We start from the raw sequence: 25,510 nt of genomic DNA, 5'->3' as shown, positions 1-25,510 counted from the left end.
TAAAAATGAACTCTAACACCAATTTCTCTAATTAAATTGAAGGTTTTTCTTCTTTTTAAAGAGTCAAATGAAGACCCATAAGTCAGCTTATAACTTCACAGTAATAACATAAACTAAGTAATATACTAAAACGAAGAAGTAGTTAGAAGATAAATATTTGTCATTAGTAAAATCATCATACAATTTATGTTGTGTTTTAACTTGGCATTAAGAAAACCGTATTTTTAAGACCTGATGTGATAGAAAATTTTAAGGCAAAATTTGAATTCAAGACATCTCAATCCTTAAAAAAGTAATGTTTTTGTTTGTGCAGCAGAAGAAAAATGTAAATAATTCTTCATTTGTCTGCCAAGTTACTTAACTCTATGACAAATTTTTTCTCCAAGAATATTAGAACCTGCTCAAGTGACTCAGAGTTTGTGGTGGCAGTCAAATGTATTATACGACATGAGTATGTATAAATATATTTAGTAAAAAAATATTTCGCAACATAAGTACCAAAAATACCTCCCCCCATATTATTTATAAAATACTTGCTGTTTAAAGTAAAGTAATAAATTATTTCTTGTTTCCAGTCAAGTCAAGCACACCCAAAACCTCGAAATAGAAAGTATGTATTTATTATATATTCTCTATAGCAACTTTATTATTTTTGATCCGGTTGTTTGTACGTTACATTAGCTATTTTTTATTAAAACTGCCGCCATTGTTTTCTGACATATACAATATTTGTTATACTCATGACATTTTCACATTTACAGCAGTAGATATAAAAACCTTTAAACATTATTTTTTTTACTGTTTTTGATCATTTCATTGTTTTTATTTTAAGTTCAATCGGGTTACGATCGATAATACATAGATTAATATTTATATACATACACAAATCGTTTGAAATGTCTTAACCTAAATATTGCAAAAACAATAAGGCAACTTTTAAAAGCATATGATGGCAATAAAGCAGACAACGGCAGCATTGACGAAGGAAGGTATAGTTACCGAAATTTTCACTGCTTAATTTTTAAGGTTTTAACACTTTAAAGAGGTAAACCAAACGTCAATGAAGGTATACTTCATTGACGTTTAGTTTACCTCATTTTGTAATACAAACAAAAGAGAAAAGTGAGTAATACTATTTTCAACCTTTCAACCACATAAGGAATATGAATCATGACGGAGCAGAGATCTGCCTATAGCTTCAGAGATTTAATAACAACAATAACAATCCAACGCATCCAGGTCTGGTGTTGAATGCATAATGAGGATGTTGTTTTTTTTCAACCTGCCGGTAAATGAGTTTAATTTTGTTACTTGCTTGGAGATATTTTTTTTACTTATTAGGAAAAGGTCATAACCTTAGTGAGCTGGTGCTCGGCGGTGCAACCTTTATTTTCGACTTTATACGCATTGAATTTATGTATATATACATACATTCACTTAGAACACACATTGTAACTTTCGGGTTACCGTTTTAACGTGATTCTTGTACAGATGATTTCCCTTAATATTTAAAAAAGTAACATGGAAAGTTAATGTGTCCATGAACGATAATTTGTTCTATAAAATCATTATTAAAGTCAAAAGATCTCCGAAATTGCAACAAAGAAATGTGGTTGGCAATAAAATTATAGTTTTTTTACGGTTTTTAATTACTTCCGACTTCAAAATCAAACTATCACGTCATGTTTTAGAGGTGCAACCCTTTATAAATCGAAAAAAAAACCTTTTATCAGGGTTTTTGAGGCCTGAAGTAGTTTTTGTTCAATATAATTCCTGATGATTTTTCAAATCTATGTACGTTCCAACATATTATTTATTTAAAAAAATAAATGTTTTTAGTTATAAATCTTTACCTGCCATACACTAAACCTTAAAAGTACGCTGAAGCATTTATGGTAAAATGGTTCTTAACAGAAAAATCGCAAAGGGATAAAAAAAAGCAATTTTTAATCTTATTACGAATTGGTATAGTAGTCTTATAAGATTAAAACATCAATTTTTGAAAAAAAATGTACTATTATGTTGAAAACGGGTATTTCTAAATGTTAAGAATATAACAATTATGTTGAAAACTGATATTTCTAAATGTTAAATTAAAATTTGAGTTTAAACTCGGAATCAGAGCAAAACATAAAGAAATTACATTCAAGACTATTCAAAACTTTAGATAGAAGTCATATCTCACAACTAATGAGAAATGCCAAAACTAATTGCGATTTTTAAGGGACCATTTTTGGTTGTCTTTAGCATTTTAAATGAGTATATTTTGGAAAAAAAACTGTTATAAAAGAAAAATTCATTTTTTTGTACAAATAATTGTCAGTTGAATTTTTCTAAAAGATTAACTTAAACAACAACAACAACAACTATATTTTGTTTATGATAAGTTTGATTTCAAAACCTATTTTTGTTAACCAAATTTTTAGTTGAAAATCAATTATAATTTGATTTTTCTCAAAATTTTATCAGATGTTAAAAACGTTGTTCTTCGTTGCATACAATTATTATGCAATTTATAAATATACAAAGGAGATATTTATATACACAGATGTAAAGAGAAGGGGTGGAGTGGAGTCTAAAGCTAACAAATTTCAATTATAACTTTAACAAACGTGTATTAATAAACAATTTGAAGAACATTTAAAAATTATTAGCAAATGAAGTGTCAATGAGCACAAATCAGCAACATGAAGAAATATATACATAAATATATAAATAAAGCAAGAAAAATATAAGTAAATAGCAAAAATCAATCTTTTGAACATAGTAACTATGTAGCTTATTTGGAAATTAAAACATTTCACAGTTCACTTTCTTTTAATTTAATATTTCTACCAGAAATATAGTCAAAATTACCCGTGTTTTGTTGGAATATCTATGAATAGTTTAGTAGAATAGTTTATGAATAAAAAAAACAATATTCGCAGCATGAATACTACCGATAAAAGCCAAAGTAGAATCTTACTACAGATGGGTTTTTGACATTTATACGAGTCTCGAATGGATCTTATGTGATTTCGTTCTCAAATGTTAGTTTGATTGATTGATTGCATTTGTATCTCGATGGCTGTGTTCGTTGAGTAGTTCTGCTCTAATAATGCAAATGGTGTTTCGATGTTTCTTATGAAGTCCAAGGGAGATAGTTTGATTCGTGTTAAACAATGAAGAACTGCATAGTTGAGCAACATATAAGAATATGCTACCTACTCCAAATGAAATTTTTTTTTTTAATTTGATTAAAACAAAACTATATTTTTCGTACACAAACATGTAAATATCTTAAAAACAACTCCTTCACACAGATGTTTCTTCACAGATTTTGACTCGATTTCGGTCGGGGAATCAAGCTTATTTCAACTCGATTCAGGTATATAAAGAATTGAGGCGAGCTTCAAGCTCGCTTCAACACAACATGTTAGTGTAGTAGTCTACGAACAAACCCACTTCTTGAAGTTTTTGTTTTATGTCAAATTGTTTGGTTAAAACTCTGAAATCGACTATCACCTTACACAGACGTATTTTCTTGATTTTGATAGTCAACCATTAAAAATCAGCTTACCCGATTTCACCCCTGGTTTGAATTTCGCTATTTTTTTGGAATTTTTGGAAAATTATTCTGACAAATATTCAATTGTAACAACTTTCAAATATAAAACTGGACTACTGCGGATCGTTATTTTTTGGAAATTTCTTACTGTACTATAAATAGAATACCAAAAATACACGGCTATTAGCTAACATGTGATATTCGTTGGTTGAAAAATGCCAAGAAAGATTTAATTTAATAATTTAATATTTAACAACTTGTTTTGCGATGTATGCAACCTTCGAATATAACTTTTTGCGCAGTTACCTCAAGCAGGTCCCTATAGAATGATTGCTTCGTTTGTTTAAGAGGAAAGTACATTGAAGAAATCAAGCTTTTCTTTTTCGAAAAAGATGGCCTAAGTTTTTAAAAGATTTATCTTAATATTTCAATCATTAAAATATTGTAAAAGTACGTAGTACCCGTGGCATGATAGTTAGTGCGTTGGACTATATTAATATTGACATTAGTTTTTTTTTTTTAATTTTCTAGTAAATACAAAAATAAATAAAATTGAATTGAAGTTAAAATAGATCTTAAGGCCGAAAGGCATTAGTAGTTAGTGTTATAGTTTAACTTAGAGTGTCCGTATGGGACCATTAAGTTAGTTGTAAGTTATGGATAATTAGGCTAGTTTTATGAATTTTTGTCTTGCTTTAAGATAGGTTTAAGATTGAATAAATCAAAATGAATTTGAAAAAAAGTGCGTTGGACTGTCATACAAGGGGTATTAATTTAAAAAAAAAAAATTATTTTCGCGGATACTGCCTCTTGCGAGGAATTGACAAATCCTTCAAGAGTAATTCTTGTCATGAAAAAAGTACTTTCTCAAATTAGCCGTTTGGATTCGGCCTAAAATTGTAGGTCCCTTCCATTCCTGACAACAGTACTCGCACACCTGTTGAGAGTTGTAAGTCACTAGGTCCTGGTTCACAACTGACTGTTGCGCCACCCAATTTAATTTAATTTAAAAGTACATTGAAAGAAGATTGCAAATTGGTTTCAATAAGGGAACCAAGAGAATAAAAAAAAGGCAGGTAAATCAACAGTAAAAACTGTATATCGTATTGGGGCAAGAACGGATCCTTGAGGCACACCTGAAGTACACACAAACATTTTCGAAAGATGTTTGTTAACAGAAACTACTTAAGTTCTCGATGATAGAAATTACTTCACAATTTGTATTATATATGTATATAGGAAAGTTGAGCATCAAAAGTTTGTGTAAGAGTCCGTCATTTTTATAAATACCTTAGTTTTTTAAGCTTGCCCTGATTAATTGAATTTAATTTGTTTACTGTCAATACGGTTTTATGCAAAAAGTTATCAATTTCAGCTTAAATCAGGAACAAAATTCTTGCAAATAATGTACTATGTAATTTGAGTCAAATCTATTCTTATTATGTTTTAGTTCAAATCGAGAATAATCATTGTGAAATTAAGTAGATATTAAGTTTATGTCATGACTTAACCGAAAAATGACAAAAATTAATCAATTTTTGGAAACCAAAATGATGTGCGTATAAAAAAAATCGAATTTGTTTCAGAAATGTAAATGACTAATGTAGTATGCGCAATCACGCATGAGTCAGTTAAATTAAATACATTTGTTAACATTTGGACCTTCAAGGGCATTAATTTGCAGATTCGAAAAAATAATTGATTTACATATGAAACAACAAGAATGACAAATCAAATGACTCTTAGTTAACTATTTATAACCATAAACATAAAAGACCAAACGGAATTAATCCGGTTTATATTATTATTGGTACATATATAAAAGACTGGTGAAACTTGTTTATGCCTTAGTAACTTAATGTTTTCTACATATTTCTTCTAAAATGTCACTAAAAATATTTGTTAGTATTTTGTCAAGCTTATAGCAATAAATGGTGTCATTGAAATTATTATGGTCCTAACACACGTGAATTGTCATATTCCTGACAACCGCATGACTCAGTCGTATGCTTTCTAACATAACATTCAATAAAAGTAATTTTGAACTTTAAGGAAGTTGCAAAATGGGAAGCCATTTTTGTTTCTTCTTGATTTTAAAAGATGAAACAACAATAAGGGTAACAAAATATTTGTTTTGCCATGTTATTTATCTTATCTTACTCAGGTGCTTTTAAACAAAATTAAATAAATACAAACACTCCCAGGATTCAAACACTTCAGACTATATAATAGATATTTGTGTAACAACCTTAAGTATTAAGTGATTTTATAGGTTCTAAAAATGTTTTTCTTCAATTTGAATCTTTTAATGGATCAGATTTCGTTTATATTCTTTAATTTATTAAAGCAAATAACTTTAAGCAATATAAAAGAATAACAATAAAATTATAAATCCTGTTTATAAAAACACATTTTGTTTATTATATAAGTAAGGTGTGATTGGTAATGCTTTTTTCTATTGTTGTTATCAACTGATAAATATCTCCAAAACAATAACGAAGTTTCACAACCGGATTTGATGTAGTAGATCCTTTTCCTTACTAACATACCTATCTTGTTGTCAGATTTATTGAGGGAAGATTTGTTTCAATTCCTATGCAAACATAAAGATCGGGCTAAGGCCCATACTAAAAAAAAGTCTTAAATTAAATAGTATATACATATCTATATTGCGACGTAATACCAAACAAAGGAAGGTATTGACTTCAAAAAGATTTCTTTCGCTCAATGTTCTTAGAAAAATCCAATCTGTATTTGTTTATAAAAGAAATAACAACTTTCAAGAAATGCTACAATACTTGGTATTGTTTACGACTACAAATCTCGTTAACACAAATAGATTTTGAAATCAAACTATTTCATCATACGCAAAATATTGTTAGTAATTTTAAGTTTAACTTTTTAAAACAACTTTTTGAACAAAACACAAAAACCTACACAAATTTTTTTTTCATTTTTTTATTTGTATGAATATTAACCACCCATAGGAAGTTATTGTAATAGATTCAATTTGTCAAGTCGACGTTTTAAGGTGCCTAGAGTCGAAATAAAAGATTTTTAGAAAGATGTCTATGCGTGCGTGTGTACGTACGTTCGCGTCGTTTTTTCGTCGTCCTTAGCTCAAGAACCAGTAGAGATATGGACTTCAAATAAATTTTGTTACACAGATAATAATGCAGTAAGATGCAGAAAGGGCTCTTAAGAAAATTTCGTTTGTGGTTTCTTATAAATAATAAATAAATGAATAAATATCTCAAGAACCAAAAACACTAGAGACTTTAATTAAATTTTATATTACATATTGTAACCTGATACCAAAGAAGTATATTTTTTGAAATAAATACAAAAATTGAAAAAAATGTTCACCTCAAAAATTTTACGAATAAAAAATGATGTTACCTCCAAAATAATGTTGTGCAACAAATAATAATGTTTTTAACATCTGATAAAATTTTGAGAAAAATGGATTTGACAGTTTTTTTTAGAAAAAATAAAAACCTAAACAAATATTACTCAAAGTTAGTAAAAATTTAATTTCGACTCAAATATTTTTTCTAAAATTTTCGATTATGGCTTACAACTTATTTAATCTTATTAGAAATATTGTTTTCAACATTCGGTAAAAATTTGAGAAATATCGAATTCATAGTTTTTTTTACAAAAAATAAAAACCTACAAAATTAATAAAACTTGATTTTCGACTCAAATAACTTTTCAAAACTTTGAGACATTTTGGCTTCAAACTAATTTTATTTTTTAAAAAATATTGTTGTCTAAATTGAGTACTTTTTTAAAACAAATCAAATTAAAGGGTTTTTTACAAAAAATTAAAAAACCTTAAAAATAATTAACAAAAGTAGGTAAAAATTGATTTTCGACTTAAATATCTTTTCAAAACTTTGAGATTTTGGCTTAAATCTAATTTTATCTTGTGAGAAATATTGTTTTGAACATTCGGTAATTTTTTTTTTTGAAAAATCGAATGGAAAGTTTTTAACGAAAAATAAAAATCTAAAAAGTTCGTAAAAATTGATTTTCGACTCAAATGTTTTTTCAAAAATTAAAAATATTGGTTTCAAAATTTTTGATAAGAATATAAGAGTCCGTTTTTTCATAAAAAAAATAAAATCTATGAAACATATTTGGTAAAAATGATGTTGGGTTCTCGAAATCTCGTAAACAATAGAAGGTATTGACTTCAAATTTATTTCATTCATCCAATTTGTATTTGTTTATAAAGGGTGATTTTTTTGAGGTTAGGATTTTCATGCATTAGTATTTGACAGATCACGCGGGATTTCAGACATGGTGTCAAAGAGAAAGATGCTCAGTATGCTTTGACATTTCATCATGAATAGACTTACTAACGAGCAACGCTTGCAAATTATTAAATTTTATTACCAAAATCAGTGTTCGGTTCGAAATGTGTTTCGCGCTTAACGTCCGATTTATGGTCTACATAATTGACCAAGTGAGCAAACAATTAATGCGATTGTGACCAAGTTTCGCACTCAGTTTACTTTATTGGACATTAAACCAACCACACGAATGCGTACAGTGCGTACGGAAGAGAATATTGCGTCTGTTTCTGAGAGTGTTGCTGAAGACCGTGAAATGTCGATTCGTCGCCGTTCGCAGCAATTGGGTTTGTGTTATTCGACCACATGGAAGATTTTACGCAAAGATCTTGGTGTAAAACCGTATAAAATACAGCTCGTGCAAGAACTGAAGCCGAACGATCTGCCACAACGTCGAATTTTCAGTGAATGGGCCCTAGAAAAGTTGTCAGAAAATCCGCTTTTTTATCGACAAATTTTGTTCAGCGATGAGGCTCATTTCTGGTTGAATGGCTACGTAAATAAGCAAAATTGCCGCATTTGGAGTGAAGAGCAACCAGAAGCCGTTCAAGAACTGCCCATGCATCCCGAAAAATGCACTGTTTGGTGTGGTTTGTACGCTGGTGGAATCATTGGACCGTATTTTTTCAAAGATGCTGTTGGACGCAACGTTACGGTGAATGGCGATCGCTATCGTTCAATGCTAACAAACTTTTTGTTGCAAAAATGGAAGAACTGAACTTGGTTGACATGTGGTTTCAACAAGATGGCGCTACATGGAAAACTTCGGAGAACAATTCAACTCAAGGAATGGACCGGTAAGTTGGCCACCAAGATCATGCGATTTGACGCCTTTAGACTATTTTTTGTGGGGCTACGTCAAGTCTCAAGTCTACAAATAAGCCAGCAACTATTCCAGATTTGGAAGACAACATTTCCGAAGAAATTCGGGCTATTCCGCCCGAAATGCTCGAAAAAGTTACCCAAAATTGGACTTTCCGAATGGACCACCTAAGACGCAGCCGCGGTCAACATTTAAATGAAATTATCTTCAAAAAGTAAATGTCATGAACCAATCTAACATTTCAAATAAAGAATCGATGAGATTTTGCAAATTTTATGCGTTTTTTTTTTTAAAGTTCTCAAGCTCTTAAAAAATCACCGTTTATAAGAAATAAAAACTTTTAACATAAATAGATTTTGATGTATCAAACTATTTCATCATATGTAAAATATTGTTATTAATTTTTAAATTTTTTAGAATAATTCAATTGATAACTTTTTTAACAAAACGCGAAAACCTACAAACCTTGTAAGCAAGACTTATCAACAGACAGGATGGGAAGTTATCGGCGTGGGACGCATCAGCACTTATTTTGAGATTTTCCTTTGCTTTTTTAACTTAATACACGAGTAACTTTTTGAAGTGTAAAATTGCTAAATCTGTTTTAAAATCTAACAGTTCCATATTACTTATTTCCGCAATTTTATAAAAACAAATGTTTAAAAATGATTATTTAAAAATAACTTATCGGAACTAATCCCAGACTTCTTCAACGAAAAAACAAAATCGAATGAGATTTTCTGCAAGTGTTTCTATTATTTGTAATTCTCTATAAACTAAATGCACTATATGGCTGTTGCAAAAACGGTTAAACTCGAAAGGATCAAATTCAAATTACCAGCGTTTTGAAATACCAGAGTTCTAGATATACGAGTACATACATTATTATATCACCATACAAAGTTCTGAAAAAAGCAAACGATACCAAAGAATCCATTACTCAAATATTTGTTAATTGATATCGTGAACTGAGCTCTGCAACATACTTGAAGGTACATCTAATATACATTTATACATAAATGTGCTGTGTTTATAAATACTTTTTAAATACAAATGGTAAGTTAAAATATTCCAGAAAGTACCATTAAAAAAGAACTCAAGTTATAATTGAAATGCAAAATGCAATACAAATTTCAAATTCAAGTTGTTACTCAATAAAAAAAAAGTTATCTTTCATAGAGTGGTGCTTGTCTGCTACTTATATAAATTTATCTCCTTTAGGAGGTTGGGTATTGGAAAAATATAAATATAAAAATAAAACACTCAAAATAAATAATTATTCAATAATGGCTGGGATTTCGCAAACGCCACCCAATCAGCTTTGAGTTAATTCTTTTTTACTTCAGACTTAAAGTGTATTTTGTTGGTGCCTATACCCATATATTTTATATTTAGATATTGAAACTTTATTTGGTTTGTTTGTAAATGGTTGAATGGAAAAGGCATTCTTTGTTTGGCCGTTTTAACTTTAGTTGCAGACAAATATTATTTTAAAATTATGTAAATTTTGTGCATTTATGTACGATAGGTCATTGCAGGAAACGTGGGCCACACCGCATTAATATATGTACCTTGAGCATGCTGTTTCTATGAGGAAGAGTTCAATTTTTGTTGCAAAAAGCTTAGTGTTAAGTTTCTCCAACCTATCAAACACATATTACTGTTACGAGAGATATTTTCATATAAGATTTGTATTTAATAAATACAGGAACTCGTACAAGTTTTGCATTTATAACAAATTTTGAACCTGGTGATTCCGGCCGTCTATCTATTTTCCCTCGCCTTATAACCTAAGACATTGAGTCGATTGAGTACAAACTTGGAAATAAGTGTTTTAAGCAGATTTGCGTTCCAAAATTTTGTATTTTTTTAAAGACCAACAATAACAGTCATTCCCTTAAAATGTTTTTTTGTTATCGAAAATTCGAATTTTCAAAAAACAATTAGATTGTAATGAAACTTTTCTTGATTTTTTTATCTTAACTTATCTTCTTTGAATATATCAAATAAATTGTTGCATTGTTCTAGAATGGTACTTTCCTTAGAACCATTATATCGTCTTATATTTTTCTACGGAAAATAAGAACAAAGTATATTGTTTTAGAAATTAAATTAACTTTAAAAAAAATGAAGATGAACATGACTGCATAATTTATTTGTGTAAGCAAGTCGTGCATTTTACTTATTTCGAAAATGAGTATTGACATACATATGTTAGGTTATAGGTTAGGTTATAGTGGCTGTCCAAGATGGAAACGGACACACTTAGGCCAGTTTAATGGCCCATTGTGATACCACATGAATCTTAAGGCTTCCTCCTAAGCTCAATGGAACCAGTTAGAGTCCCTTACGAAACGTGAGAGGCTGATTATACCGATATGATTTAGATCGTTAAAGAAGAATACTCCTAGGTAATTCTTGCTTTTTCGAGCTAGAGCAGGGCATGTGCTTCATCTTCCTCGTCCATACAGCTTCTGCAAAAGTCATTTGAGAATACGCCTAGTCTCGTGGCGTGTCCGGTTGGTATGACACCTACTATCGAGCTTGTATGCGATCTGCTTAGAGAGAGCAAGCACCTTGAACGTTTTAAATCTAGTGTTGGCCAGATGTTTTTTGTGGCTTGAAACTTGGTGATGTTGGTCCACCTGGTGCCTGCCCTTCTCGCAGCGTCTTGCATTAGTAGCAGTTTACAAGTAGCGATTGGTATGCCAGTACTTGCCAAACGTGGTAGGATGGGCTGTACTGTACCGTTTCTGGCGAGTTCATCTGCCTTACAGTTACCTGGAATGTCTCTATGGCCCGGCACCCAGCAAAGGTGAATATTAAACTGTTGCGCCATCTCCATTAGAGATGATCGACAATTATGGACGGTTATAGAGTTTGTAGAGACAGAGTCCAGAGATTTGATAGCGGCCTGGCTGTCGGAGAAAATACGGATATCAGATGTTGATATAACGTTTTCTTTGAGCCAAGACAAGAATTCCTTAATCGCCAAAAGTTCCGCCTGGAAGACGCTACAATGATTGGGAAGGCGGAATGAGAGACTTAATTTCAGTCGTTCAGAGTACACACCACCACCAACCCCTTCTTTGGTCTTTGAGCCATCTGTGTAAAAGTGGATTGACTAATCCTCTAAGAATGTCCTATCCTCCCAAAAAGATCTGGTAGGTATAGAAATCTGGAAATTCCTATCGAATTGTAGTTGGGGGATGGTGTAGTCTGTGTGCTTTGGAATTGATTCTAAGTACCTTAGAATTACTGAGTGGCCAATGTTGTTGTTAGTCCACTGCGACGAAGCATTGAGGCGGATAGCAGAGCTTGCAGCTATTTGTTTACTAAATATGTCGAGAGGTGTAAGGTAGAGCAAGGTGTCCAGTGCTGCAGACGGGGTCGTGCGAAGCGATCCGCTTATACATAGGCAGGCTGAACGTTGAACTTTATTTAACTTATCCCTGTTTATACCTTTCTCTAAAGCAGTCCACCATACTGCTACACCGTACGTTAAAATCGGTCTGATTACCGATGTGTATAGCCAATGCGTGATTCTGGGCTGTAAACCCCATTTATTACCAATAGATTTTTTGCAAGAAAAGAGAACGTTGCGTTTCCAATTTAGTATTTTGTCTAAGACAAGACCTAGGTATTTAGCCTCGTCTGAGAATTTTAATTGGATTCCTTTAATGTAAGATCGGTTTTGTGTGGGTTAACATCCAGTCCACACCGATCTTAGTCTGTCCAAGGCATTTTGTAAGAGTTCTTTTAGGATATTAAGATGCTTTCCTGAAACTGCTATAGTAACGTCGCATCGTCCACATAGGCTATCACTCTGAAACCCTCCGCATCCAGACTAGTTAGGATTTCATTCACCACTAGGTTCCAGAGGAGAGGGAATAGAACACCACCTTGCGGTGTCCCTCTACTAACGAATCGTCTGCTAGAAGAGTTGCCCAGTTTTGAGTTAATTATTCTGCTAGTAAGCATTAAATTAACTCCCGAAGCGAACTCTCTACATTTAGAGATGTCAGTGCAGAAGTGATTGCAGATGTGTCCACGTTGTTAAAGGTACCTTCGATGTCAAGGAAAGCAACCATAGTGAACTCTTTATTATGGAGGTAATATTCGATGGTGCGTACTTAAGTGACGCTGTTTCCACCGATACAGTAGGCATGTTGAGACAAAGACAGAAGTCTTGTATCAATACGTGCCCTTAAATGGATATCAATCAATCTTTCTAGGGTCTTAAGAAGGAATGATGATAGACTTATAGGTCGTAAATCTTTAGGATTGACTTGGGAGCATTTACCTGCTTTAGGTATAAAAACAACTTTAACTTCTCTCCATGCCGAGGGAACATGGACCAGGTAAAGACAGCTGGTAAAAATTGCCTCAAGGATTGATGCAATTATATCAGAAGCTTTTCGTTATACGGCTGGTATTATTCCATCTAGTCCTGCAGCTTTAAATGGTTTGAAGCTGTTGAGAGCCCATTGTAGCTTATCCTTTGTGATCAGACCTTGTGGATATGTTGTATTTGAACTTGAAAATGTAAAACTGTTGCAAGTTTCGGTAAGAGAACTACCAGGAAAGTGAGTGTAAGTTCAGCGATTCATCACTTGAATTTGTCCAGGAGCCGTCTGTATTTTTCAAGCAGCTTGGCATAGCTGGATTAGTTGAAAGAATTTTCCGTAACCTAGAGGCTTCAGAAGTTTCTTCTATCATGCCACAGAAGGACCGCCAAGAAGATCGCTTGGATTTCCTTAGTTTAGTGCCTTCTTGTAGATTCTTAGGGATTCTTTGTAGAAATCCCAATGAGTATAGACATAAATTTCATAAAATTTAATTTATGTATGTTTGCATATGTACGTGTTATTTCTTTTTAAAACATTATAACTTCCTCCGGGACTTTTTGAGACCAACCAAAATGTTAACACTTTTTTGTTAATATTTTAACCCGTTCGTCCGTTAATTTATATAACACTAAGAAACTGCAAAAACCAACAATAATATGGAAATAGAAATAATTTTATTTTATACATAGTGAGAATTGATGCTAACAAAAGGTTTCAGCACGCAGAACTATTTTGAACTCCGTGGTCTTATAGAAACGATGGTATTTAAATAATCTACCGAGTCAAACGCTGCAGAATTCATAACCGACATACACAAATTATATACATTTGGCTTAATTTTAACATAAATAATATTTAATAATAACTTACATTAAAATATTTGTTGGCACAAAGAGGGCCTAACTTTCTACATTGGTAAATTACAAAAATTAACATCTGTTTAACATGAAATCGATGGCTAAAAAAAGAGTGCCGTTGGCGAGGTTCATCTCGGGTCGTTCAGTCCCGGTTGGCCTGATGAAGGTTGGCTGGGTGTGACGGCGTTCAGCCGCGGTAGAATGCTGACTCCGGGCCAAGATATCGATACCACAAAGGTATCTTGGGTCCGGGTGTCGTTCCTTATTGGTTACCCTTCTCATTAATTGAATATCTATTCGCTTCCTTTTATTCAAAATATCGAATAAAAGGGTTGGATGCGACACACACTGATAACTTATCATCTTGTCTGTCGATTTGTATTGCTTAAAACTTTAACAAAAAAACAGTATCTTATGTTAGATAAATAATTTGAATTCAATATTTTTCTTCGTTTTCCAAATACTTGAGCCAAAAACCATTTCTTACAAGTTTTTTTTAGGTTTCCGTGTTTTTACCAATTTTGCGTACTATTTTGTGTGGATTTTAATTTTAAAGAACTGTAACAATATTTTCTATAAGACGGAATCTATTTTTATGCCAATATTTTAAATTTTTGAATCCAAAACCAATTTTTTTATTATTATTTTGGAGATAAAATTCGAGCTGAAAACAATTTGTTCACTTTTTGTTGATTTATAATAAACAGTTAATTGATTTTGTTTTTCAAAATTTTGTTGGTTTAGTATCACGTCATATATTATATACAATATAATATATAACTCAAGTTGCTAGCATTATTGGTTTGTGAGATATTATAGGTCAACCAAAATGTTCACTTTTTGTATTGCTATAGTAAAAAAAACACCCACACAATTTTTTTGAGAGTCCTTTCTGCATTTTTCTTAAAGCTTAATTTTTTTAAGCTTAAATCACGTTTTTCTACTTTACAGCGAGCTTTTTATGAATCCTGCAACAAATATACAAACATATTTCAAAATCTTGACAACTATGATATTGTTTCTAAAAATTGTAAACATAAGAAACATTAACAAGATACCTATTTACTATATAATTATTTAAACTATATCTTGCTTTTCTGCTTATATCTCGTAAATGACAATACAATTTCAAGAAAATTTAATTTCCTACATATTTTATTTTAAAGAACAACATTAAAATATTACGAAAAAAAACTGATTTGCGACCGTGACAGGACTCGAACCTGCAATCTTCGGATTCGAAGTCCGACGCCTTATCCATTAGGCCACACGGTCTATATAATTCATGAATCATCCTATCTTATAAAACTGATTCATATTACGTAAGTACACATAACACATTGTATTCAAATAAAAGGGTGAATAAATAAACATGATTTCGTTCTAAGTCTCAGTCTTCTATAAAAGAAAAACACCCTTCGCCAACCACACGACAATTAAAACAGAGTGAATGCTTCATATTTCTATACACTTTTATTTTTACTACTATTTGAAGGGGTAACAAAGGTTCACATAAATAATTCTGCGCATGTTTATACTCACCATCATCATCAGCTCCTCTTTCATAATTTTAAATAAATTTTGTAAATCTTTAATGTGTTTAATTGTTCCATGTCACACGAAAAATAGTAATTTATCAATAACAATAAAAGGGTTATAAATACCCTCATATTGATTAGATACAGTGCGAAAAATTAGGATAGGAGGATAGGATTAGAAAGGAGATACCGATGTACATTGGTTTTGAATGCCTGCACATTGTAATGAGTAGGAAATGTTAAGCCTGGTAAAGCGTTCCACATTCGTGTAGTGCGGCTGAAGAAAGAACCCCTAAGCTTAAAACCGTTTGTGCACAATTGGGCTCAAGGGTAAACTGATGAGCATTCATAGAAGTAAGGGTATTACGGTTAAATTGTTTGATGCCAGGAATGCTACTGGCTATTTCACTAGGAAGTTTTTTATAAAAATAACGATAAAACAATAATAGTCACGAGATCTTGCGTCGGCGGCGGTGTTCAAGAGAAGCAAATGTCTCGGTAAGAGAGCTCTCGTTTCAATTTTATCATAAAGACTCAAGTAAGTTATTGAAACATTTTTTGATTGCACGACATTACATTGTAAAATTCAACCAGCACAGATTAATCATTTTTCTCAAGTTATAATTCATGAATGAAAGTACAGGCTTTTGGGGAACTTTATTCTTGTTTTCACATCATACACCACACATTCTTCCACAACACCATATTCTGTTGCTTAATTTGCGAAAAACATGAAATCAAATTTTCATTTTGATTTAAATCAGTATTTTCATACCTTCCCTACTTACAACAAACCTTTACAATATGTGGATGGTTTATTTGAGCTTTGCATGTCAGATGATCGTGACAAATGTACTTATTAAGTGTTGATATAGAGTTGGTGTTTGAATTCCTTCAAAAGCTCAAATAGGTATGCACCTAGCTATAGGATTTTTTTGTTTTTCAAAAAATATGTGCAAGGTTTGGTGATTTATGTGAATTGAAGATATGTAGATAACAGGAGCAACATTTAAAATTAGCTATAGCAGGTGCGACATGTTGAATAGTTCCCATGGAAATAAGCTTACGAGCATAAATGATTAACAAATTTTTATTATTATTATTATTATTATTATTATTATTATCATCTTTATTTTTTTTCATTTCAAAAATTTACAAACTTAAAACTAAAGATTACAAGCATGGCTCATGTACTTTCTCTCACAAAATGTTTAGTTTATAAAAATATACCGGCAGAAGGCCCATGAGCCATGCTTGTAATCTTTAGTTTTCGTTAACAAATTTTATCCCTACACCCCCATTCCAATCGCGCAGCACAAATACATCAACTTTTGACCAATAAACTGATCATCAGATCAGGGTTTGCAAATGAGCCATAAAGTTTATACAGTTTAGTTGTACAAGTAAACATTTCATCTTAAGATTTGTTAGTAATTTACCGATATTCACCAAAAAGCTGTTTGCTGTCAATTAATTATATATTAAAGCCTTTGTTTTTACACAATTTTGAATTTGAAAAATCTTTAGTAATGCTTTTTAATTCTTTTCATAAGAACTTTTCTGACAGAGAGAACAAATATTCAGATTTTTAAAAAGTAACCTTGAATAAAATATCGCCAATACGACACCAAGTTATATTTAAATTACTGAAACTCTTCTCAAATTCTTTCTTATTTAAATTTGTAGAACATTAATAGTGTTAGGCTTTCTTAAAGTTTTTTTTTTTCTTTCAAAATTGATTTTCTATGAAATAAAAAAAAAAACTTTTAAAATCTTAAAAAGTTTTTAAAAAAATCTACTTTTTGAAGTGAATTTGCTTTGGATGCTCTGAAACTCAGATTTACACATGAATTTCAAGAATATAAATGTCCCAAAGACAGCAGAAGTGAAACTTTTCTCAAACTAATGAATAATTGATAAACAAAATAAACGTTTCATATCTATTTACGTATTTAATATAAAAGCTTTGTATCGCTCGAGAACTGAAGTGAAAGGAGATTTTGTAACGTACGTATAATTTGTGAGTGTCATCTCAAAATTTATTTCCAACTTATTTCTTTCACTTAGTTTGTTTTTATTTAGTTTTTAGAAAAATTGTAAACTTAAATTCGCCGATTTCCTTAAATTCAAAAACCAAAAAATTTTCTCTCTACAATTTTTAAGTTGCATCAGCTCCAATCTATGAGTAAGTAGACTGATAACAATGGTAATAAATAATAGACTTTCGAAAATTGAGAGTCCGAAAAAAATACGTTAAAAAAACAGACATACCAAATTCTGTTTTATTTTCCTACGAAACAAGATCACATTTTTCTGAATTTTTTTTCATGTTCTGGGTTCTTGCTTTTATATTTTTGTAGCGTTCTTCACATTTATGAAAATTTCAGCAAGAACAGAAAATGTTATTTTTGGAAAAGACTATGTTTCAACAGAATTTCTAACATTTCCCAATTCGAAAAAAAACCTCTAAAATATTGTAACATATAGCTGTTAAATATGTTCTAAAACAATCTTATAATTACAGTTGTCACTGTAGCCCTTCAAATATTAAATGGAAGTTTAAAATACACCTCATTATGATATTTAAATTTTGTCGGCCTAATTCACAGAATATTAAAGAACTTTTTTAAGCGGTTTTCAAAAACTCGTCTTTGTGTTAAGTATGTGACCCCCTGATTGATTAAAAGTCTGCATCCGCCCCTGGTTTACTTTTAATGACACCGACATTTACATATACCTCAGTGACAGCGACTTGACTTTTATAATCTTATATTTTGACCTCAACTCTTTAAAACGCCAGAAGATAACTTTTACTAAAAACCCAATTGTATAACAGCAGCAAAAACTCGGTCACGTCTTCACTTTTAAAGATTTCATTTCTGTTATAACATAAAATTTACACATCACATTAATTTTATTTTCAATAAGGCAAGTTTTATGCTTGGTTTTATAAAACGCTGGGCAAAGGAGTTCAATGATCCCTACGTTACTATTTCTTTGTACAATTGACATGCTCGCCCTTATCTTGAATATGCTTCACAATAATTATAGACTCTATTACGAAATTCATAGAAAAAATATTGAAACATTCAATAAGATTTCATTCGCTTTGCCTAAAGGTTCTCCCTTTGGAATGATCCTTATGATCTGCCTCCCTAGGAACATCGTATTCAGCTCGTTTATATACAATCTCCCCATTAAAGGCGTGTAATTAATGACTAATTATTTCTTAGTCAACCCATTAAGGGTGAAACTAATGCAGCATATTTACTATTTTGTGTACATTTGAAGTACCGAGGCGATTCTTATTATCTGCCTACATTTGATTTTATACATATTGACTTCCATAGAGCTAACTTTGGGAAAAAGTGAAGCTTTAAATCGAATGAGCATTTTATACAAAGTAAACTATTTATTGATTGATTTAAACCTAATTAAGGTATCATTGTTCGGAACCATTGCTGCACTCTAATTCTCTACTACCCTTACGAGCCATCGTGTGCTGTTTTGAGCTCCCTACAGCTCTTCCTCAATCTCGTCTATTCTTCCTTGACTGTTCTTATTCACGTGACTGTTCTTTTTCAGTTGTCCGACTCTTCTGTCTTCTTGATCGGGCAGATGCCACTGCATTGCCTGTCATGCATGTGTCGTAAAGTAAGGTCAATTTTCCTGACCTGTTATCATATATATATGACGATTGGATATACGATCTGGTCAGAAAACGCTTAAGATGTTTCACCTGGCTATGCCACACCTATTAGCCAAGGTCTGTAGAGCCCTGGTAATATTTGCTGTTGTTTTGTAAGTTTTTCCTTTAAACATTTGAAAACATCCCGAACGCAGTATTAGGTTTCAGGGTACGTTTAGCTATAACTTGATCGGTTGGGCTTTCAGCAGAGCAACACTTTCGAAACTCTCTACTTTTAATACTGGTTGCTAATCAATGTTCATCAGAGAGGATGAGTGGAAGGTTCCGAGGCTGAAAAATTATTTTCTACTTCTCCCTCCACCCGTGTTGTAATTTTATAGAGATGCATTATCCTATGAGATAAGTTGTCAGAGTTCATTCTATTTCTCCGTTTTCGACAACTCTCGCTGATAGCTTATCGGGATCATGAATAAGAAAAGAATTGCTGACAGTAGGCAAAACTGTCTGACTTCAACTTAGACTTTTCTGACATCCTAGCTCCGTATGAGATAAAACATTTGGATCCATCATAAGTCGCCTTTTTAATAGAAATGAGTTGATCCTGCTTCGTCAATTCGCTCGACGAACTTAGTACTCATTGTAACAATTCTTTATTGGTCTCCAGTACTGTGATCGTGGTTCATATCTGTTCCATTATCCATCGGGGAACTCAGAAGATGTCAGTTGGTTTAAAATCAAAGCAAAATGTTCTTTCCACTTTCTAAGCTTGTTGCAATCCGAGATCAGTAGAGAATGGTTGTTTTGTTGTGCATTGAATATATAAGCGAGCTCTTTGGCTATACTATAGAGGGTCCTCCTCTCGCTACAATTAGCGGCTTCTTCTGCTTCTTAAGCCAAAGTGTATCGCCATTGGTATAATTTCGTTTATCAATTCTTACATAAAATGGCGTACAAAAAATATTCGTATTTGAAAAAGCAAAACATTATAAGTTGCCAAACAAATCATAACAACGTATTATGTATCATTAAAGTAACAGATCTCAGATCTTCTTCTATCTATCTCTCAATGGTATGTAGATCAAAAAGCATGCGTTATAACCTTGCGCTAGTTTTGTATTTGTTTTAATTTCTCATGCCAAACATATATTCTAACCAGTAGACCGAGGGTTCTAAGATTACAAAATTTAACTCAAGTAAACCCTCTGAAAGGTTAACATCTACGTATAAGAATGATGTGGTTACTTTTATATACCTGCTTATGTATATATTCTTGATTATGACTTAGACATTATACACTAGATTTTTATTTCTAAAGCTTATAAAAACCAGTTGTTTGATATTCCACTTTAGCATTTATGCGATGAGAAGCTCTTATAAAGGTGGTACTAGTACGAGGTAGATGTAGCGTAGAAAAGATAGAACACCTTCAACATTATACTAAACTTCATGACGCTATGCTGCTATACACTTTGTAAGATTCACTCTCAAGCTTGGCATTAACGAAAGTGAAAGAGGAAATACCGGGTTAGGAGGTTAGTGTATCTTCGGATCACTATCAAGTTGTGTTTTTTAGTTGGTTTAGGATTTGGAAACATATTCGTGTACATTCATTAACGGAGAAAAACTTTTTTTTTTAAACTAACCAGAATATTAAAAAAATCTTTTAAATGAGTAAACTATTAGATGCAATTATTTAAATATATTTTTCATACCTAATCTTATGTAGGTATAAAACCTTAAATTCAATTTACTTAAAGTTCTTTGTTGTAGATTTTTGTTTTAATTTATTTATTCAAACCAGATCGAATATAGTTGTCCGGCTTTGCGAGTTCATTTCATGAAATAGGTTTCGCCCAACCCTGATAGCTGGATTACCTTGAGACAACAACGGTTACCAGATTTGTACTCTATATAGACATGTGTATGTTATAAAGAAATAAATATGTGCCCAATATAAGTACACTAAAATTTTATTGATTAGGGACAGTTATTTTCTTTTCTATATTATATTAACCGTTTAATATGAATTAAAAAAAAAGTCCTTAAATAAGTGATACAGAATGTATAAGTAAATGGCTTTAAATTTGCTTCGGTTAAAGCACATACATTTTTATAGAAAACCAGTAAGAATAAACTTTATGCGAAAATATTATAGTCAATTGGTCGATATACATAATTAAACTCTCGAAAAAGCTGTCGTCAGAAAATAAAACCGCTCTTTCAAGTTTGAACTTATTTTTTGTGTATCTAGTCCAGATATTATTATTAAATCCATTTGAAACGAAAGTTTTGAACAATAATCAGTTTTTTACTATTTTTTTTTGTTGTTTTATATATCTCTCTTACTAACATAAAATGCAAACTTTTATTTATGTATGTGCAATACATAGCATGTTATTAGGTCCAACGAATTTATACAAATAATTTATAATAGAGCCAATAAAACAAGAAAATCGTAAATAATTTCAATCGTTCAATTTTAACTGTATTTAATAGTGTAACTTTTATGTTAATACTTTTCTTTTAATCTAAGATTTAATGAGTTCGAGACTTAAGGCCACAACTGAAGTACTTACTTCTAGTAGAAAGTATAATTTAATACTGGCTCAAGTATAGTAAAAGCAAGATTTACTTTATTTGGCATGCTTATAAAAATGAACTGAAGCCGGCCATTCACAAACAACACTTGCATTACTTGTTAAATTTTCAGTAAGAATTAGAAAGAAAAAATTGTATGGTATTTGCTAGAAAAATTCATCCAAATCTAGTAAATAAGTAAATACTATTTCTTAAAATAAGTACTAGTGTTTTAGTATTTACTTTGTTTTTATAAACATGACAACTAGTAAGAACTATGCAAATTTACCAGTAAAAGCATTAACTATCGCTTATGCTTATGGCCCCTAGTTTCCATACAAAGCCTACATGAGACTTAGTTGATTTGCACTTGTTCGCCGTTCTCTGAACTAAAAAATTTGTTTTAAATCTATTTTTAAGTGAAAATTTCTAAATGTTTTTAAGTCTTATATAAGAAAACTCTACGATTTTCCAGAAGAAAAATTAAATGTTTTCAGAAGTTTTTCATTCATATGTGTGTACATGTTTTCTTTTTGTAATATACAAAAGATAACAACTTATGTAGATAAAGCTTTATTTCCAAATGTCTTGACACAAAATTCAAATGATATGTTAAAAAAGGGTTGGCAATATACCAGTAACATGGAGAAGAAAGAATGGCAAACAATTTCAAACGATTTAGAAAAATGTTAAAGCCGCTTTTAGCAATTTACAAAGCTTAAAAGATGACTTGCCGAATTTTAAATGATTTTAACATTCTTTCTATTTCTTATCAATTTGCTACAGTTAAAAACACGGAATGGCTTTTTAACAAATTTTATAGTTCCAATTAATAGGTTCGTTTAAGTGTATTTGCTTTGTTTATTTTCGCGCACTGTTATATTTATATTTTATAATGTGATTTTTTGTTTTTGTGTAAATAAAAAAAATAAATTTTTGAGAAAAATCGAACAGACAGTTTTTAAAAAAAGAAACAAACAAAACAAATCATTACTAAAAGGTAAAAATTAATTTTTGACTCAAATATCTTTTAAAAAATTTAAGATTATGACGTCCAACTAATTTTATTTTATAAGAAATATTGTTTTCAGTAAAATTTTGTGAAAAAATCCAATTGACAGTTTTTTTTACAAAAAACAAAACAAAATTTAAAAAAAAATAAATATAATATTTTAAAAATTGATTTTCGACTCATATAACTTTTCAAAGCTTTGAGATATTGGCTTTAAACACTTTTGTCTTTTAAAAAATATCGTCGTCAACTATTGAATTTTGAGAAAAATCTAGTTGACAGTTTTCTTACAAACAATGAAAACCTAATAAAAAAAAACAATACTAAAACTTGATAAAAATTTACTTTCGACTCAAATAGCTTTTCAAAAATTGAAAATATTGTCTTCAAACTTTTTTATTTCACAGCAAATATTGTTTTCGATATTCAGTATTTTTTTTAAATCCAACAGTCCGTTTTTTCATAGAAAAATAAAATCTACAAAAAATAGTACGCAAGTTTGGTAAAAATTAAAGTTCGGTTCTCGATATCTCTCAAATTAATTTCATTCATTCAATTTGAAAAATTTAAGAAATGCTACTAACTTAAATTGATAAAAATTTGTTTTCGACTAAAAATATTTTTAACTGAACTTAACTTTCAAACTAAACTGTTTCTTGATAAGAAAAATATTGTAATTGGTAATTTTGAAATTTTTAGGAATAATTCAACTGACAACTTTTTTAACCAAACACGAAAACGAAAGACAGACGGGATGGGAAGTTATCAGTGTGGGTCGCATCCCAGCCTCTTTGTTTTAATATTTTTACGCACAGACATCTCTTTAAAAATATTTTATTTTGATTCTCGGGACCTTGAAACGTCCAGAAATGTCAAATTTCATAATTCGACAAATCGGACCGATTACAATAACATCCTATATGAAGTTTAAATTATATTTAGGCAAAAATTGGTATCTTTCCTCCCATTTCCAGGCACTTAAATAGTTTGAGGTCAGAAAATACCATGGTGTAAATATCCTGATCACGGAAGAAGAAATAACTATATTGGTTTTTATAAATGAGGCAGTTAGTGGTGCGAGTAATTTTCTAAAATTTAACTTAAGCTTAAAAAGTGCTTATACATTAGAGCAATCCACGTTTTATACTGAGTTTTATCGATTCAAGTTTTAATAGAAGCTTAACTTGATTATACTTTTATTCAAGCATAAATGTTATAATTTGTTCTTGACATGACCGATATCATGGTATTACGGTACAGTAAAAATTAAAAATAAGGCAAATTAGTTGTACTTCACTTTCAACAATTTGGTTGCATTAACGCCACTTACCTCAAATCCCATATAGTGCCCAAGCAAGGGATTTCATTTCTCAATTTGTATAGGTACCGTAAAAACAAGCTGTTCTTATTTCTTAAAATAATTTGGCCTTATTTCATTTTCTCAAAGTGCAATATGGCAAATTGCTGAAAAAAAGCCTCATTTCATTTTTGTAAAATAATGCCAATTTTTAAAAGTTGGCCTTATTTCATTATGCTTAACTTAATATTAATAAATTATATTCAGTTATCCTTCTTGTTTTTTTTTCAAAACTGATGCTACATCATATGGCCTTGAAAAGGAATGGTTAAAACTGAATTCTCGTTCAACATTTGTCCCTGGCCAATGGCCTCAGCAAAAACTTTGTAGCATATAAGTTAAGGTACAATAACTCCCTCCTCCTCCGTGTAGATGAAACAATTTATTTTCTGGAATTAAGATGTCGAGGCTGATGATGCTGGTTGGTGTGGCCGTTAACATTATTCTCTATTTATCTTTAATTGTAATACTTCGTTTGCTCGTAATGTTGTTCTTGTTGTTAATGGTGTTTTTTCTCTTCTCTTGTTGCTCTTCTTTTATAATAAATGCAAGTTTCTGGAAACAATGCTGCAAAAGGGGTGCTGCAATGGTGAAGTTAGCATAGGGTGGGGTTAACTCACGGTTAAACATACCACATATGTACCATCACCAAGTAGGTGACTATAATTTATAAACTGTAGTGTGTGTGGACCTTCGTTTAAAATTTACTCTTTATATGTGTATTGTGTATTTGTGTTAATTGAAAAGGATTGTTCTGCGATCTGTTTTTAGTCTTTTATTTAAACAATGATTAACTTTTCTTTCTTTTTTATTTTACAGAGTGGTTTCCTTAAATAAATACAAGAATTCCTTTTAGCCGTGGGAGATGTCTGCTATAAGACATCGCCCTCTGGCTCCGCCAGGGAATGGCGACAGCGATGATAATTTCACAGACGATGAGAGTCAACCTTTAACACAAGATATTTATGGTGGAAGGTAAGTAATACAATTGAAATTGTGATTAATGATACGTCCTCCATTTAACTAAAAATACTCCTTGTCTCTATTTTGGTATACTAACTGGAGTTCAACCTTGGTTTAAGATTCAATAAAGTAAGAGTAATAACATTAGTATATATATTTGAAAGATAGTCAAAATTCAAGTAATACTTCTTAATCTTAGTCTGACTGGTGCTTCAATCGTTCTAACATTCAAGCATTAGAAATGCATTTGAACAAGTGCTTCTATTCTAAAACCATTTTCAAAAAGCAAGTATAGTTGTGGGCAATTGATTTAATCAATGATTTAAATCAATGGTGAACAAATAAAATTGAAAAATTCAGTGAAATTGACATAAATCTTCAATAGCAAACACTTAATTCCTCATTACAAGTTATACTGGGCACGATGGAATTCTTCCTGTCAAATAAATGGCACTTTTCCAATCGGTTTTGATGGTCTTA

The 25,510-nt window shown here is 31.1% G+C and overlaps 1 protein-coding gene and 1 non-coding gene across 3 annotated transcripts in view; one reads left to right on the top strand and one right to left on the bottom strand.

Moving 5' to 3' along the window:
- LOC129953865 (chitin synthase chs-2) overlaps positions 1 to 25,510 on the top strand; it is a 44,015-nt gene that overhangs the window by 6,000 nt on the left and 12,505 nt on the right. For both annotated transcript variants that reach the window (XM_056067380.1, XM_056067381.1), the window contains exon 3: positions 24,887 to 25,042. In XM_056067380.1, coding sequence (XP_055923355.1) covers positions 24,933 to 25,042 — 110 coding nt within the window. In that variant the 5' untranslated portion in view covers positions 24,887 to 24,932. The remainder of the gene's footprint in view (positions 1 to 24,886; positions 25,043 to 25,510) is intronic.
- Positions 15,137 to 15,209, bottom strand: Trnar-ucg (transfer RNA arginine (anticodon UCG)). Its single transcript has one exon. It is a non-coding gene; the product is annotated as a tRNA-Arg (tRNA).

This window comes from Eupeodes corollae, chromosome 1, assembly GCF_945859685.1.
Source record: "Eupeodes corollae chromosome 1, idEupCoro1.1, whole genome shotgun sequence".
Taxonomy (NCBI): Eukaryota; Metazoa; Arthropoda; class Insecta; order Diptera; family Syrphidae; genus Eupeodes; species Eupeodes corollae.
This window is presented reverse-complemented; position numbering and strand designations above follow the sequence as displayed.